This window comes from Zootoca vivipara, chromosome 8 (assembly GCF_965207765.1).
Source record: "Zootoca vivipara chromosome 8, rZooViv2.hap1.1, whole genome shotgun sequence".
Classification (NCBI taxonomy): domain Eukaryota; kingdom Metazoa; phylum Chordata; class Lepidosauria; order Squamata; family Lacertidae; genus Zootoca; species Zootoca vivipara.
In genome coordinates this window covers 37,534,811-37,552,731 of record NC_142591.1, presented here as the reverse complement: position 1 = coordinate 37,552,731, position 17,921 = coordinate 37,534,811, and the positions used below count along the sequence as shown (strand labels likewise).

The 17,921-nt window shown below is 41.1% G+C and overlaps 1 protein-coding gene across 1 annotated transcript in view; it reads left to right on the top strand.

Moving 5' to 3' along the window:
- CDH7 (cadherin 7) overlaps nt 1-17,921 on the top strand; it is a 114,839-nt gene that overhangs the window by 49,381 nt on the left and 47,537 nt on the right. The window contains exon 3 of the mRNA XM_035126025.3: nt 1,571-1,865. Coding sequence (XP_034981916.1) covers nt 1,571-1,865 — 295 coding nt within the window. The remainder of the gene's footprint in view (nt 1-1,570; nt 1,866-17,921) is intronic.

Here is a 17,921-nt window from a genome sequence, read left to right as displayed (position 1 = left end):
GTTGTGGAGCAGCTTCCCACATTGGGAGTGAGAGCCACTGCTTTGCAGTGGCTCCTTTCCTGCTTAGTTGACCATTTTCAGCGGGTGGTTCTTGCGGAGTGTTATCCAGCTTCATTGATCCTTCGATGTGGGTTGCCATAGCCTTCAACTTTATCTTGTATGCTGTTTCGCATGTATTTGAGGCCTTCTCTGTGGTAGCTCCTCATCTATGGAATACTTTCTCCAAGGAGGCATGCCTGGCACCATCACTATCTACTTTTAGGTGCCAAACAAAAACATTCTTGTTCTCCAAGACTTTGTGATCTTAATAGCCTACTTATATTTTAGTGGAGTGTGGTTGAATTTAATATGCCTTTCCCTATAAATTAGTGGTTTATTTTAGGTTGTTTTAGGCTTGTTATTAGAGTTGTTTTCAAATATTTTTGTTAGTTGCTTTGAGTTCTTTTCTCTGAAAAAAACAAAATAGAAATATGTATAATACAATACAGTATAACATATGACTGTATGCTGTAGTAACCATCCTGTTTATGTGAATGTAGATAACAGATTAAAAAGCACACAGGCTATAGCCATAAAGAATGCAGGAGTGCAGTTTATTTTATATTTGTACCAATCTAGAATTATCGAATTGTGGAAGAAAGCTGCCTAGTTGAACATGATCTCTATTATGTTTTAAAGCTCTCACCAAATTTGATTTGTTTTGATTGTGTTAAAACTGAAACAAGCAAAAGAGCTTCTTTAAGACCAGACAGATCAGTTAGGACTCAATCCTATACACACATGCTTAGGAGAAAGTCCTGTAAAGTTCAGTGAGGCTGGCTTACTAGGCATGCAGGTAATACTATATTATTCTATTATTTTAGTAAGCAATTAACAAAATACAGCACATTTGCTATCAACAAGTATGTTAAAAAGTGTTTCTATTCATACAAATCCATGGTATTACTTTTCTTTATGATTATTTGGATCCAAATATTCAAAAACTTAAGTGCAAGCCATGTAAGTCAATATCACAAAGAAAAACTTACTAGTTCAGTTGGTAGAGCAAGAGGTTCTTATTCTCAGGGTTGTGGGTTCATGTCCCACATTGGACAAAAGATTCCTGCATTGCAGAGGGTTGGACTAGATGACCCTTGTTGTCCCCTCCAACTCTACAATTCTATGATTCCATGAACTTTTAAGTAGTTCTACTGACACCAGCAGGATTACTCTGGGGTAAATCTACAAGATTGTCAACCTCCGAAGTTCAGCAGCTGTACTCGGAGAAAACTACAGGAATGGGATGTTCTTGCTTTGAGCTGCCATGAAATGCATTCGAAAATAAGATTGTTTATGGAATGAGATGGGACTGTCTGGCTCACAGGAGCCAGCTGACAGCTTCCCCTCGTTTGCTACATGCTGTGCATAATCAACATTTGCCTTAACTTTCCAAGAATGATAAAATTTCGTATACTGCTGCATGACATGCAAATTATTATTATTATTATTATTATTATTATTATTATTTACATATATTCATACCACCGACTTTCCTGCAAGTTAATCTCATCTCTCATCAATTTTTCACCAGCTTCACTCTGATGTTGATAAAGGAGATGGCTCCATCAAATACATCTTGTCAGGAGAAGGGGCAAGTTCCATTTTCATTATTGATGAGAACACGGGGGATATTCATGCTACAAAGAGGCTTGATCGGGAGGAACAAGCCTACTACACCCTCCGAGCACAAGCACTAGATAGACTGACAAGTAAACCCGTGGAACCAGAGTCAGAATTCGTCATTAAGATTCAGGACATCAATGACAATGAACCTAAATTTCTGGATGGCCCTTACACTGCTGGCGTGCCTGAAATGTCTCCTGTGGGTAAGTACTTGCAGTTGAAAATCAATTCTTGTTTTTCTTCCCTTTTCATTATTGCTTTTTCAATATTTTGTTTCTTCCTATTGCTTATTGCTTTAACACACTACTATCTTGTCTGTGACTTACTTCTCTTGAAATAAAAATAAAAAAAATCCTTCCAGTAGCACCTTAGAGACCAACTAAGTTTGTCATAGGTATGAGCTTTCGTGTGCATGCACACTTCTCTTGAGTAAAAGGCAAGCTTGAACCCATCCCATCCCTGAAATCTGCTAATCCATGACATGAAACACTTAAAGTTTCTAGTTGAATATTTCAAGAATAAGGGAGGGAGCATATCTGTGAAACTATTTTCTGAAACAGATAAAAGGTATCATACATTCAATTGGCAACCGAAATATTCAGGTGACTGAAGAAACTAAAAAATGGTTTTGTAGAACTGGAACAGGTTTCAGTGATTGGGGCTATTTAGTTTAGAAACAAAAAAACTATGTGAGGGATGGGACAGGATGGAGGTGTATGAAATCAAGCATGTTGTGTAGAAAATGCACATATAAATATTTTTCTTCCTCTTATAACACTAGAATGAGGAGTCATCCAATCACTAAATGTTGAACTATTCGGAATAGGCAAAAGGAAGTGCTGCACGACACAGGGCCTCTTAAACTATGGAATTTTCCTCCATAAGATGTAGTGATGGCCACCAAAGGAGATTAGGCAAATTAAAATTCAGAGAGGATAGGACTAAACTAGAAGTGATGGCTATATGCCACCTCCAGGATCAATGGTAGCATTCCTTTGTACAGTATACCAGTCAGTGGAAAACAACAACAGAAGGGGGCTGTTGCCTTTATGTCTGGGCTACTCATAAGCACCTGGTTGTCCTTTGTGGGAAACTGGATACTGAGCAAGGGAGATATTAGTTTTGAACCATATGTACCATATGTTCTTAAGGGACTTTTTTGAAGATTCATTTGAAGTGCTTAAAAAAACGTTAATTTCATGTTGCACCCTAAGTGCTCTTTCAGTGTCCTCAGCAGGAGAAGTCCCTAGGTACCAATCCATGATTGTCCACATGTCTCTCCTTCCCCTTAAAGAAGCAAATAAAACAGCCCTGTTGAAATGTGGTAATTTGGTGTTGTCACTGATTGCTAAATATTGAAAGAGTTTTAGTCATGATTAATAACATTGTCAGTCAAGATGAGCTTGGGTTTTTAGGTACTACTTGTGTATTTGGCTATTGTTACTTCTCAGGAATAGGAAGAAGATATCATCAGTTTCTGATAAGTATTCCATGTTCAGTCTCAACAGACTATTATCTGGGTGTTTCATTTTTTCCCTTGTACAGTAACTGGAGTCTATATTGTCTTCTCTCCATTGAGTCTGATATACTCTCTCTCACACACAGTTCTAAATGTGTTAGTTCTCTCACAGAATTGTGCTGGTTATAGAAACATCATTTCTTTTACCTTAATAACCTTAAGATACCTTTTTTTCCCCTGGATCAGGTCACTTTAGAAAGAGATTCATCTCTAGAGTTTGGGCAGGTATTCTACCTGCTACTAATTAAGCTAGTCTCTATACCAGGGGTAGTCAACCTTTTTATACCTACTGCCCACTAATGCATTTTTCTTGGTGGTAAAACTTCCTTACCGCCCACAGTAACATGTGGCATAGAACCCTGTACTGCCCACCTGGAATCCTGAAACGCCCACCAGTGGGCGGTAGGGACCAGCTTGATCACCCCTGCTCTATACAGTAGCTATCAGTGTGTTCATCTGTAGCTTAAAATATCAATATGTGGGTCTTTCTGTGTCAATATTTTCTTTGCTGTCCATACTGCTCTAACTGCCTCCCTTTTTGCTTCAGGATAGAGGTGGCTTTTGGTAATATTGTTTAAAATGTCTGGAATGATGAAAATTCTTCTGCTGTAAATTGAGTTGCATTGTCAGTCGTGAGTTCATGTGGAAGGCCCAAGTCAACAAAGGTATTGCTCAGCTGTACAACAAGGCTATAGCATGCAATAGTAGGCAAATGAGTATATTGCTACCCGTAGAATAGTAGCCCACAACAACCAGATAATATCAGTTGTGAGCCCCAAGTGCATAAAAGTCCATTGCTTTGTGTCGATCAAGTTCTTCAGCAGTCACAGGGTAGAGTTTTGTTATTCATGTCATATCAAATTCCAGTCCACCATACTGTATTCTTGGCTCCTTTACAACATTTGGTTAGACCCTGATATCCTTGTTGGATAAGGTCTAGGAACTTCTTGTATATCATGGTGCAACAATATAGGGTGTTTTTGTTTGTTTGTTTGTTTTGCTCTTAGGCCTTTCAATTCACTCAGTTGCATATAGACAGAAGGGTACTTCCTAGCATACTCTGGTTTCTCTTCAGATTGTATAAATCTTCCCCCTTTTTGAAGAGTACTTCCTAGTAATCTCTGAGGTATTGCTAAGGTATTCAGGTCCTCCTAATCTAATATAGTATAGGATTTATCCATGAGTAGATGTCTACGTACATCTGACAAGCCTGTTTTAAAATGCTGTTTTAGAAGTGATGTACCTTGACTTCTTCCTTTCATTTGCAAGTCCCTGTTTGCGCTGTGGGCTTCATAATAATGCATCTGCTATGGATGCCTGTTTTTGTTTTCTAACGTACTTGTCTACTGAGCTGAATCTCATCATTATTAGTAGAAGATGCTGGCCTAGTAATGTACTTGAACCAAACCTTTTTCTTAAATCAAGGTCATCAAAGGTTTATAGTCTGTGAAGAGTCTGAAAAAAAGTAGATCACATAGGCATCTATAAAAGCTTTACAGTGCTCAAACACTAGCGAAACATTCTCTCTTTTCACCCCCTTAAATTTGTGCATAGCATTTTTCTGCTTCAGTAAGAGGTTAGGTAAGTGGTCTGGAACAGAATGCAGTGAGCTTGCATTCTGAACTAGGCAGATGATTATTCAAAACTCCTTGTAATGATGATGATGATGACGACAACAACAACAACAACAACTTGTTGGCATAACAAAAAGTATAAGATTGGCTATCAGAAGTTCTGGGCCCTTTATATTTGTAAAGGTAGCCTCTTGAACTATCTGCCAAGCCTGGTCATTGTGGATTTCAATAAAAGGTTTAGTTTATTCGTCTTTCGAATTTTAGTTAGAAAAATTTATAAAGCACTCAGTCAAAGAGTCCTTATGTGGTGAACCTAAAGCAATGACAAATAAAACCAGGAATGTTTAGAAACAGTTATATGTAACTTGTTAACATGTCCAGGTAAGTTTGATGTTTTGTTTTGTTTTTTATAAAAAAAGCCGTTGCCTTAAGCAGGACAATGAAGATGTTCAACAATGTGATCAGAAAGCATCTTGGTTCTGTAATGTTAGTCAGCCCTTACAACTCTCTGGACAATGTCCTTCTCTAGGCCTGTCCTTGTCCCATATTGTGTGATTACTTGACCCAAGAACTGCATTTCAACTTTGCATCGATTAGTTTGGGTCCAGATTCAAGGAGACTGTTCCATAAGATGACCAGAATTTTGTCATGGTCTTCCATTGATGTATTAGGATGTGTATTAGGATATTGTCCACTAATACCACAGCTCCTTTTGTGTTTCTATGGAGCCTTGTCATCTTTCTTTGAAAAATCCTGGGAGTACTTCTGATTCCAAATGGCAGACATTGAAAACAATATCCCAAAGAACGTGATAAGTTTAGTCAGTTCACCACTCAGTTTTGTCAGAGGTGTTTGCCAGAAACTGCTTGAGGCATCCAATTTGGAAACTACTTTGGCTCCTGTCACTTTGGGGAAAAGGTCATCTAGCATTGAGAGTACATATTTTTCTCTGACTACAGCTTCATTAAGTTTTTAAAGATCTAGACAGGTGTGCATTTGCCCATTTTTCTTGATGACAGGGACCGTTGGTTCATACCGTGAGGTGAGCTCAGTCATTTGCCTAAGTGTGCTCCTTTCTTTTATCCTTCCTAGCTCCAATTCTCCATTCTGATATAGGTGAATAGATATTATGTGGCTGTTTGTACGTAGTATTGTTTGGGCACAGATCTTAAAGCAGTGTCCACAATGTCTCATTTTCTTAGGCAGTTTTTGTCAAGCAGTCCTAGTTCTCCCACAACTTTTAGTAGCCCCATTCAGGCAGCTATTCCATGACTGAGGATTGTATGGCAGACAGAAATGGCTCAGCCATGTAGCTTTTTAGTGTAGTAGAGCATCCAGAACCACGCATAATATTCCTTGGGTCATGTAAAACAATTGCTGTCTTTTGCACATCTGTGAGCGCTCTGGAATTTTGCATAGGCCTTCTCTGAAATAAGTGTAAGATAAGCTCCTAGATGTATTTTGGAATTAATAGCATTTTGACTGGTAGTTAAGTTTATTTTCCAAGGAGGGTCAGTGTCCTTACACAACATAAACTTTTAGGAAAAAACGCCTGTAGACCACTGTGGTGAGTTGTTGTACCACCTGAATACAACAGCTTTCTGGATGATGTCCTTCTCTAGGACTATAATGATAATAAGATGCCCTGTCTTCAAACACTTTCCTCACTATGCTCCTCTCATAGCTGCCAAGTTTTCGCTTTTCTCGCGAGGAAGCCTATTCAGCATAAGGGAAAATCCCTGTAAAAAAGGGATAACTTGGCAGCTATGGCTCCTCTAGCTTGACTTTTGTAATTGGTTTTTGTAAACTGCATAGAGAATTTTGATCAATGGGTTGTCTAGAAATGGCATTAGATCAATAAATATGGCTTTGTAAAGAGTTACATCCTCGAACAGTTGCATACTTTCAGAAAGCGCTTGGTCTATAATTCCAAGCACCAATTTGTCTTTAAAATCTTCAAGCTCACTGTGTTCATTCTGTTAATTCAGGATCCTAACAAATAACTCAAATGGGCACCCACATTCATTTATGGCCCTCCTCAGCAAAGGTAAGGATTTAAAAACATTGTTAGCTCCCCACACTTGTACCATAAAGAAGTGAACACAATTTTTTTTCTCTTAAGCCTTTTTGGTCAGGCAAATCTTTTCTTCAGGATTCTTTAAACTGGAACCTTCTGGTCCAGGGAACTGTGCCTAGAGCTGGGTGAATCTCTTATCTTTTCAGTCCTAAGTTCAGTTCTCCACATTTTTATATGAAAACCAGCATGTTAGTGTGAATTTATTCTAATGCACATATTTATATTTGCAGTTTTGCTCATTATGCATTTTTGCAAAGCAATTTCCCCTAATATAATGCCTGTCTGTATCTCATGTTCACTAATATATGCATTTTTGTACACATTGCTTGTCTGGAGGATATCACTAAAAATACAGAGAAGTGTAAATTTGGGAAGGTGGCTGTTTTTGTGTTGTTTCAAAATGTACAAATTATGTAAGTTTGCCTTTCAGTGTGGACTAAATAATAATAATAAAAATCCCCTCCCTAATGGTGACACTGTTTGTCACATTTGGAATTTGTGAGTTCTGACACCAGGTCATGGAAGAATCAGGACACCAGTCAGGAAACTAGTCAGGAAGCTAGACAAGAACTTTATTATCTCTCTCCACAAAGAACAGAACAGTAGCAGGAATCTCATGGCTGCCACCCAGATACAACTATGTCTGGTGCTATCAAATGATTAATGCAATCTAAAGCCCCTACTCTACCCATAGCTGCCAAGTCTCCTGTTTTTCCCGGGAAATCCCCATTTTTCCAGTTGTTCCTAGCTGGAAAAAAAATGGATTTTTTGGTTTTTTCCCGGTTTATTCTGGTGCGGCGGCCATTTTGGAACTGGGCGGAGCATGCTCAGAAGCAACTTTTGATGCTACTCTGCCCAGTTCCAAAATGGCTGCAGTGCGACTTCTGGCACGGTGGCCATTTTGGAACTGGGCAAAGCAGCATCAAAAGTGACTTCTGAGCATGCTCTGCCCAGTTCCAAAATGGCGGCAGCGCTACTTCCGGTCTGCTATTTCCAGCCCAGTCCCTTATTTCTCTGACAGCAACTTGGCAGGTATGACTCTACCCATGTGGCATGAGCTTTCATAGCTAAGGTTCTACTTCATTTGATGCAGTTTTAGACCTAGGTCTGTTCTATTCAAAGCTGACCTTAAACTTGTTCACAGATGCCATTTGTTTATCTCAAGTCAATGGTCTCTTGGTGTTTTTCAGAATTCAAGAGAATCCAGAATGTATTCAGACTTATTTCCCCTGGAAATGGCCCTACATAAATAGTTTGGCTGTATCTTTGGGTAAATTTTTTCCCCTTCATTGGTGTCCATCATTAGTCGTACACATAGAGTAGAACCATTGAAATGAATGAACCTAACTTATTCACGTCTATTAAAATCAGTGAGTCTACTCTGAATGACTAACACTGGGTACAATCTCTTGTGTTCATGTAACTGTGTTAGCAAGTAAGTCTTCCAGATTGCAGACTGAGAATATAAAAATACCACATCAGAACAAACAGTCTCCAGTTGTTGTGGGCTGCTCTTGAAATTATTTGTCCCTGTGGCGACGTAAATGAGAGTGGTTTGAAACATGAGTCAGGGGCGGAGGGTAGACAAGTAAATCACTTTTACTGCAATATGATTTTACTAAAATGTAAGCATAAATATTATTGCTGAGTTGATAGCTGGCTGTTTTCCACAGTACTTTAACACAATGTCAATGAAGGAAAAAAGGAGAGTAACCTCTGAAGGAAAGATGGAGATCAGTGTTTCTAGGGGGGGGGGAATCACGAGGGCAAGAAACAGAATTCTTAAAGCTGTTTCCAGCTGCACTCCATTAGAAGGCGAAAACTTGGATAATCCATTACTTTTAAGACCAAATGATTCCCCAACTTTACGAAGGCTATATATTTGAACAAAGAAAACCCCAATGCTGAGATCTCTCTCTGTGTGTGTCTCTCCAGTGGCCTCTCCTAGGGTTAGGAAAATTTGATAGAAGCACCACACTTTAGGTTGCCTTTGTATTAAATATATATTGTTCTTAAATCTCTGAGACTTTTGTGTGGATTTGTATTCCCCGAGTTCAGCAGGGGGCAGCATTGGAAAGTATCTTGCTCCTTCATCTTACCCCCTGAAGAGGACTGCTATCCAGCTTTCAAACCTTTGTTATTTTTCTTCCCTTTTCCTATGCTGATCTTTTTTAACTCAGTGCTTTAATCCCCAAGCCACATTCTCAACAGCAGTGTTTTTGTTGAAGCCCAGAAATGTCTCTGAAATAAATATCATGAGGCCTCGAAGGTTTCACTGGGTTCCAGACAACCCCCCCTTTTTTTGCAAAAATATATATTTTTAAAAATGAGGTTAATGACCCCATACCCCTCCATACTGTCTGTCTGTTGCCAACATGATTGGAAGCACCATCACACCTTCTAAGGTTCTCTACTTTTCCAACCATGATCATTTTAGGTTTCCTGTGCTGTATGAGGGCAACTAGCTACAATTCCCAAAGTTCCCTGGAAATGTTTGTTTAAGCACTCTGGGAATTGTAGTTCTGTGAGAATAGTGTTTTCCTAACAACTCTTAGCACACTTAAGAAACTGCACAACCATGTGTTCTTAGCATAGCTGCTAAGTACCCCGTTTCCCCCGGGAAACCCCCGTTTTTACTTACCTTTTTCAGGTGGTCCCCCGTATCCCTTCGTCTCCCGTTTTTCTCCATTATTTTCTCCTGCCGGCGGCCATTTTTTCTGATTTGCCCTTCTATGGGCACCAAAAATGGCCGTCGCCGGCTTCAAAAGTCGCATCTACGTATATCCGGAAGTGCATAACGCGACTTCCGTGTCGGCGGTGACCATTTTTGGTGCCCATAGATGGGCAGAGCGACACCGGAAGTTGCGTCGACGCACTTCCTGACATGCGTAGAAGTGACTTTTGAAGCCGGCGGTGGCCATTTTTGGTGCCCATAGAAGGGCAAAGCGGCACAACTTCCAGTGTCACACGGCTGCCGGTCCTGGTTTCTTAGAATAATTTTTTATAGCTTATGAAGCAGCATCCTGCAATCAGATAGATGTTTGATGGTCTTCCATTGTCATAAGCAAATCTGTGAATAGTTTTATAAGTACTAAACATATTTCAACACATTTCACATTGTTAGAGGTGTGTGGTAAATTTTTGCTTTGAAGGCTCAAGTAGTGGTTATGAAATAGGAAAAAACTTCCATTAAAATGCAGGAAACAAGAGGCTGACAAAGACCTAAGACACAAAATTAATGTGACAAAAAAAAAATCTATGGATCACCTTACCAAGTAAATTTGGACTTCTAGGTTGCCATACCAAAACATTGGGAACCACTGGCCTACACTGGCTGGCAAGGCATCTGCAGGGTTTCAAACAGGAGTCTCCCATTCCTACCTGGAGATGCTAGAGATTGAACCAATAGTGTTCTTTGTTCAAGGCAGATGTTCTGCGACTGAACTGAGACCCTTCCATTGATCTGGCTGCCTTGAACCAAAGTGGCATTGTCCAAATGCCCAAGGAAAGCGGGGATGCTTTTCTCTGGTTTCAGATGGATATTGTGCCCACACTCAAGTCATGCTTGCTAGCTCATTGTAGCTCATGTATTTGAACACAAGTGGAGGAAATATCTGAATGAATGCAACTGAACACTAGTAAGGGCTCTTTATCAAGCCTACCTATCGAGTGGCAGTGAAGGCAGCAAAGAAGGCATATTTGCTGCCTCCGTTGCATCCTCAGTATATTGCCCAGCAGAGATTTTCTGGGTAGTACAGGGCCTTTTACAGGCTGGCCCAAAGGAGGTGGTAGAACCTGTGCCGGGTTTACGTATAAGCTAAACAAGCTATAGCTTAGGGGCCCACTCTCTTGGCCCCCCCAAAAAAATTAAAGTAAAAAACAGCAATTGGATGTACATTTCCAAAATAGAAGATAAAAACAAATAAAATAAAACCTACATACAGCAACATATTTTGTTATGTGCAAATATTATTAGGTCCATAAATCACCATATAGCATATATTCAACAACAACAACAACAACAAAAACCAGTGGCAATTTGTTGTTGACAAAGGACAGCTGGACATATACAGGACCCTGTTACCTTCAATAGCTTAGGACTTCATCAAACCTAAATCCGGCCCTGGCTAGAACCAATGGTAGCTTGCTGTCACTTGTTTGCAAAGCATTTTGAGGATAAAATTGCTTGCATCCACCAAGACCTTGACTCTGCTGCTATAGCAGATGACTCTCATGGGGTGTCCAGAGCACAGTCTAGTCCTGTTGTGTTGGATTAGTTTCAGTTGGTAAGGCTCAAGGATGTAGACAAGCTGCTTGGATCAGTCAGGGTGACCACCTGTGCTCTAGACCCTTACCACCCTTGGCTGATAAAAACCTGCAAGGAGGGAATGGCTGGCTGGGATGGGGAGGTGATCAATGCCTCTTTACAAGATGAGGCAGTCCCTGCCTGCTTGAAGGAGGCAATGGTAAACCTTCCCTGGATTCGGAAAACCTAGCTAACTACTTGTTGTTGTTTAGTCGTTTAGTCGTGTCCGACTCTTCGTGACCCCATGGACCAGAGCACGCCAGGTACTCCTGTCTTGCACTGCCTCCCACAGTTTGGTCAAACTCATGTTCGTAGCTTCGAGAACACTGTCCAACCATCTTGTCCTCTGTCGTCCCCTTCTCCTAGTGCCCTCAATCTTTCCCAACATCAGGGTCTTTTCCAAGGATTCTTCTCTTCTCATGAGGTGGCCAAAGTATTGGAGCCTCAGCTTCACGATCTGTCCTTCCAGGGAGCACTCAAGGCTGATTTCCTTAAGAATGGATAGGTTTGATCTTCTTGCAGTCCATGGGACTCTCAAGAGTCTCCTCCAGCACCATAATTCAAAAGCATCAATTCTTCGGCGATCAGCCTTCTTTATGGTCCAGCTCTCACTTCCATACATCACTACTGGGAAAACCATAGCTTTAACTATACGGATCTTTGTAGGCAAGGTGATGTCTCTGCTTTTTAAGATGCTGTCTAGGTTTGTCATTGCTTTTCTCCCAGCTAACTACTGGCCAGTTGCTAATCTCCCTTTCCTAAGCAAGGTTCTGGAGAGAGTGGTCACAGACCAGTTCCAGGTGCTTTGGGAAGAAACTGATTTTCTGGATCCATTTCAATTGAGGTTTTGGCACAGAAACTGCTTTGGTCGCCCTGTATGATTATCTCTGTTGAGAGAGAGAGAAGGAAAACATATCCCTGTAAATTCTTCTTAACCTCTCAGTGGCTTTCTATTTGATTGACCATGGTATCCTTCTGAAACGACTGCCCAAACTGTGAGCTGCTTTTGAACTCACCCCCTCCCTCTCCCTCTCCCCCCTCTCTCTCCCTCTCACCCCTCCTCCCTCCCTTCTCTGTCTCTTCCCTCCCTCTCTCCCTCTCCCTCCCACTCTCTCCTTCCTTCCTTCCTTCCTTCCTTCCTTCCTTCCTTCCTTCCTTCCTTCCTTCCTTCCTTCCTTCCTTCCTTCCTTCCTTCCTTCCTTCCTTCTCTCTCTTCCCCCTCCCTCCCCACCCTGCACTATTATTCTGTGGTAGAAGGGCTGCTACTGCTTTGGAACATGTAGCAGAGATCATGGTTACAAGGAACAGGTTGGATGTGAAATACATCTGTGTTTGAAATATGATGGGGGGGGTGGGAGGCCAGAAGGTTATCTCGCCTAGGGCGCAAAAAAACCTAGTACCGGCCCTGCCTACTTGGATAGTCATTTCCAGAGGGTGTTCCTTGGGGAATGCTTTTCCGCCCCATGAAACCTTCAATCCTATCCCCTCTGTTGTTTAACATCTACATGAAACCTCTGGGTGGGGTTTTCCGGAGGTTTGGATTGCGTTGTCAGCAGTATGCTGATGACACTCAGCTCTACCCTGTTTCTCATATTTTAAGACATACCCATAAAATAAGCCATAGCAAGATTTTAAGCATTCAAGGAATATAAGCCATACCCCGAAAATAAGACATAGTGATAGGCGCAGCAGCAATGCCGGCCGCGGCAGGAGGAGGAGGAAAAAAATAAGACATCCCTTGAAAATAAGTCATAGTGGGTTTTTTTGAGGAAAAAATAAATATAAGACATGTCTTATAATATGAGAAACACGGTATTTCTCCTTTACATCTGCAGGTGAGGCAGTGGAAGTGCTGGACCAGTGTCTTGCCGCGGTAATGGACTGAATAAGAGCCAACAAACTGAAACTCAATCTGGATAAGACTGAGGCACCATTAGTGGGTGGTTCCCTAGACCAGGTGGGTGGGAGATCACCTGCTCTTGATGGGGTTACACTTCCTCTGAAGGAGCAGATTCATAGCTCCAGGTTGCTCACTGGAGCAAGACAGTTTCAGCATACTGCACCGATCCTGGTCCGACTGCACTGGCCCAATTTTGACCTATAAAACCTTAAATGGCTCAGGACCGCAATACCTCAAGGACCGCCTCCTTCCATATGAACCTGAGATCATCTTGTGAGGCCCTTCTTCATGTGCCTCACAAGATGGCTCCCTATCTGTGGAATACTCTCCCCAGGGAAGTCTGCCTGGTGTCTTCATTAGATACCTTTAGATGCCAGGCAAAAATGTTCCTTTTTAACCATGCCTTTGATTGATTTGATTGACATCCTATGCCCTTTTAAAATGTCAGGGGTTTTTTGGGGGGGATGTTATTGGATTGTTGGTTTTTTATTATGTTTTTTGTGGTTTTATATTTTGATTTTATTCTGTGAACCACCCTGAGACTTCCAGGTATAGGGCAGTATATATAATCTAACAACAACAACAACAACAACAACAACAACAACAACAACTTATTTAATAAATGTGGCCCTTTTTGCCCAACAGCTCTCTCTTATTTTCATGGAGGGGAGGGATGAAAGTACAGTGAGATATGATCTTCTCCTCTTGCTGGGAGTTGTTGACACTCTTTCAAATCAATGAAGGAAGAGGCAGGCCTCAAGCTAGTGCAGTAAAGGTCATGTCTCTTATTCTAGTACAGCACAGATATTTCACTCAGGAATATCCTAAGCATATCTGCTTGAGGCTCAGCTCTTCTTCATTTGTGTGTGTGTGTGTGTTTGGCTCACTTCCTTGCATTTTCTCCTGCTCTTTGAAATAAATCGATATCTGAGACTGCCTTGTATGTCTGATCCTGTGCCAGTGAATGCTTACGGCCTTGTGCCCTGTGGCTAACAACCACACAGGCAATGTACTCTCTGAGCACCCAGGTAATCCTTGCATGATGCTACCGTAGCCATGGTGTTAAAGGCAGTTGTGCGGACTAAATATTTTACACATCCAGGAACTGCTGTGGGAAGTCCTGTGGAGACAACCAACCATGCCACATTCAAAGTAAGTATAAAGTAAAAGAAGCTTGACTCCTCCATAAACAATGTTTGAAAGTAGGTGGTAATTAAGCCATTTGGACAAAAGCCCCTATGTAGCTTCTTGTATAATCCTAGCAGATGTCTTTGTTTTGGAGAATGATTAGAACTTGAAATCAGCGGGCTTTTCAGGGAAGATTCATTTAAGCTCTCTGGTGCAGCTAGATGGAAGTTACTTTTATAGATAATTGGAGACACATCCTGTCCCTGATTTATGATGCTAACAGTTTACTATGGTTATATATGGCAGACTACTTTATTAGTTCTGTCGCACATACAAGTTATTCCTTCACAGTGTATATTCTTGTTCAGATGGTAAAACAGAGGGAAATTAATTCCTCTACAAAGGAGCAGCAAAAGGTGTATAAATCACCAGAAAATAAGGTTTAAGTGGGATTATATGTGGTGCATGGGCCTTGTATACTACGGCAAATTAAATCTACTTCAAGCTTCTTGGAATGGTATATTTAAATGCCTTTGGGGTTACCAGTGGAGTAATATTTAATACTGCATTAATATTGGATTAAGGATTTAGTACCATGAACTGCTTGTGTGGCATTTATCTTACATAGTCACATTGATTCATAGTTTATTTATAAGACACGGTTTCTAATTAAACATCTACAGCATTTATGAAATATTAAGGGGAAACAAAGTATCTACCTCCTATTTTGTTTAAAATTATATCCATGGCAAGGATTTTATTAATTAGCCACTGAGCACAGCAAAAATAATTTTCAGCCAAAATAAATTAGGAAAGCATGAAAACTACCAATATTAGAGAGATGATTACTAAATTCTCCCCAGTTTTTTTTGTCCAGATTATCTGAACTTGTTTGCAGCATGGCAACAGTGCATTAGCAATCCACTATTCTTCCATTTAAAAATAAACAATTATGATCTGTAAAGACTACTGTGCATGCACAGTTTCCCTGATATTCTTTTTCATCATCTCTCTCTCTCTCTTTCCTCTCTCCCCTTCCACATTCCAAGTTCTCCATGTACCAAAATATCTTTGCAAATTAATTGAATACTAGACAAAGTTTTCTGGGTCAGCTTGGATTAGTCACATTCTCTCAACCTAAACTCTACCTCACAGGGTTGATGTGAGAATAAAAGTAGGAGACACTATGCATGCCTCGTACTCTTTGGAAGAAGGTTGCAGTGATGTACTAGGATATAATAATGTATTTTAAAGACATGTTGATGGAATGTTATGTATGATTGCATCACCATATATGTGCACTGTGATTCATTAATCCAAATAGATGCTTGTGTGCATTGGTAACCCTGACACCAAAAAAAGACAGAAATGAACAGATAGAACTGAAAGCTGTGACAAAATGCATGTAGGTTAGTCCTGGAATAAATTTTTGATTTTATCCCATGTAAAATAAGCAACAAGATAGATTGGAATGGGTAGAATGGCGACTGGATGAGTCTTGACCTTGACTGAGCAGGGTGACCTTTATCATAAGAAAGAAGTATGGGTGTATGTGCCTGTTGGGAGACTCATTCCCCGTGTGCAGTCATAGGTTTATTGTCTGTCATATGACTGTATGTCTTTGCTGTGCTAGTGTTACGCTACTGTGCAATCTCTGCAGATCCCTAAAGTGTGCTGGTGTCTCCTGGCACCAGTTGCTGTAATGTTGGGGCTGGAGAATGCTTATGAAGCTCCCAAACGATCACCTGGGAGGGGGAGAACATGCCAGCCGAGCATGTGTCTCTGCCAGGGTCCTACTCATAAGTAGGCCTTTTTCCTGACAGTGCCAACCTATCATTCTTGATCTATCAGCAGCTTTGATATTGTTGACTATAGCATCCTCCTGAACTGACTCAGTGAAAGAGATAATGGGCACTGTTTTACAGTGGTTTCAAGTCCTATCTCTGGGGTTGGTTTCAGGTAAGATCATCTTTTGGCTCCATAGTTCTTGTGGCATGGGGTACCATCTTGTCCCCTGTGCTATTTAACATCTAGTTGCAGCCATCGTGAGCAGTTATTATGAGATTTGGGGTGAGCTGTCATCAGTATACTGTAACACCTGCACATCTCTGTAGCATCTAAGTCAGGAGAGGCCATGAGAGCCTTGGGCCACTGCCTGGACTTGGGCCACTGCCTGGTAGGCTGGATGAGGGTCAAGTCTGAATCTAGGCAAGATGAAGGTTCTGTGGGTGAGAGGGTGAGTTGCCTTCTTTGGATGGTGGTGTACTTCCCATGTACTCCCATGAAGCAGCTGTTTTGTATGTTGGGAGTGCTCCTGGACCCATCCCTGTCACTAGAACTCCAGGTGACCTTAGTAGCTAGGAGTGCCTGTTGACCAGCTTCAAATGATAAACAGCTATGGTTGTTTCTGGACTGGGTTAGACTGACTACTATCATCCATGCAATTGCAATTGCAATATCTGAAGAAGTGTGCATGCACACGAAAGCTCATACCAATAACAAACTTAGTTGGTCTCTAAGGTGCTACTGGAAGGAATTTTTTTATTTTGTTTTATACTTATGTACCTGAGACCTGCAGCCTGAATCTCTGACTCTGTTTTTACTTCTTATACCTTATTTTTGGTCTGTGTTATGTTAATGCTTATTGTAGTCTTTGATCTGATAATCTCTGCTGTGGTGAATCCCCTGGTAGGAAGGTGATAGGAATGCATATAGGAAGGTGCTATAGGAATGCAGGATGGTGCTTCTTCCTACAGCAAGAATGGTGAACTGGGGGCCCTATGGATTTGTTAGTGATGGAAGTTGGCATCAAACAGTTTCCAGAAGGCTGCAGGTTCTCCATCCCTGTCCTTTAGCAATGGGTGTGGCTCATTTTCCATTTCTGCACCACTCATGACAAGGATTGGAAGCTGTTGAGCAAGAATAGCTTGATGATCCTTCAAGAAGAGCATCAGAGAAGGGATTAGGCTGGGCTAGTTTACTCCTCTCCCCTGCCTACCCCCCTTGCTACTCATCCTACAGCATTTGATCATTCTTCTGGGAACATTTTGTGTTCCAGTTGCCCTTGTATATGTGGGAGCAACTTTTCTATGAACAACTCCTACATAGCTGGGGGGGGGGAAACCCAGTGTTTAAATGAGCCAGTCATTGGGTAGGGCCTGATTGTGAATATTTCCCACAGATCGGCACCTTCCTCTGGCTTACTGCTGAATCTGTTGGACAGCGGCAAACAATTTCCCTTTTCCCTCTTGCTATTGCGCTTAAATCCTGCTTGCTTGTTTCCTACAGGCATCTGATTCGCCACTATTTGAAGAGAATGCTGGACTTAGATGGGCCATTGGTCTGATCCAGTAGGCTCTTCTTATCTTCCTTTGTGTCTAGAAGAGGTTCACATTTGTTTTAGATTTACATTTAATACATCACCTTCCACATTTTCTGTGTAGAAGATCCATACTTCCCACACGTATCATGCAAAGAGGTTCGGGCAATCGAGAGATATTTTAGTAACTCCATTTTTTCATTTGACCCCTGGAGTCTAGCAACTGTACTGGTTTCATACCATAATATTGTCTGCAAGAGAAACACCTGGCATTAGTAAGCCAGCAGGATTTACAAGCCACCCTTAGTGGGCTTACAGAAACTGTCATTGCAGTTATGTATGATTCTGTGGTTCCCTTAAGAATGATCAGCAGTAAACATAGAGCTTACTATGGGAGGAATTTGTAAGGATTGTTGTCAGTAACTGCTAGTCTTGA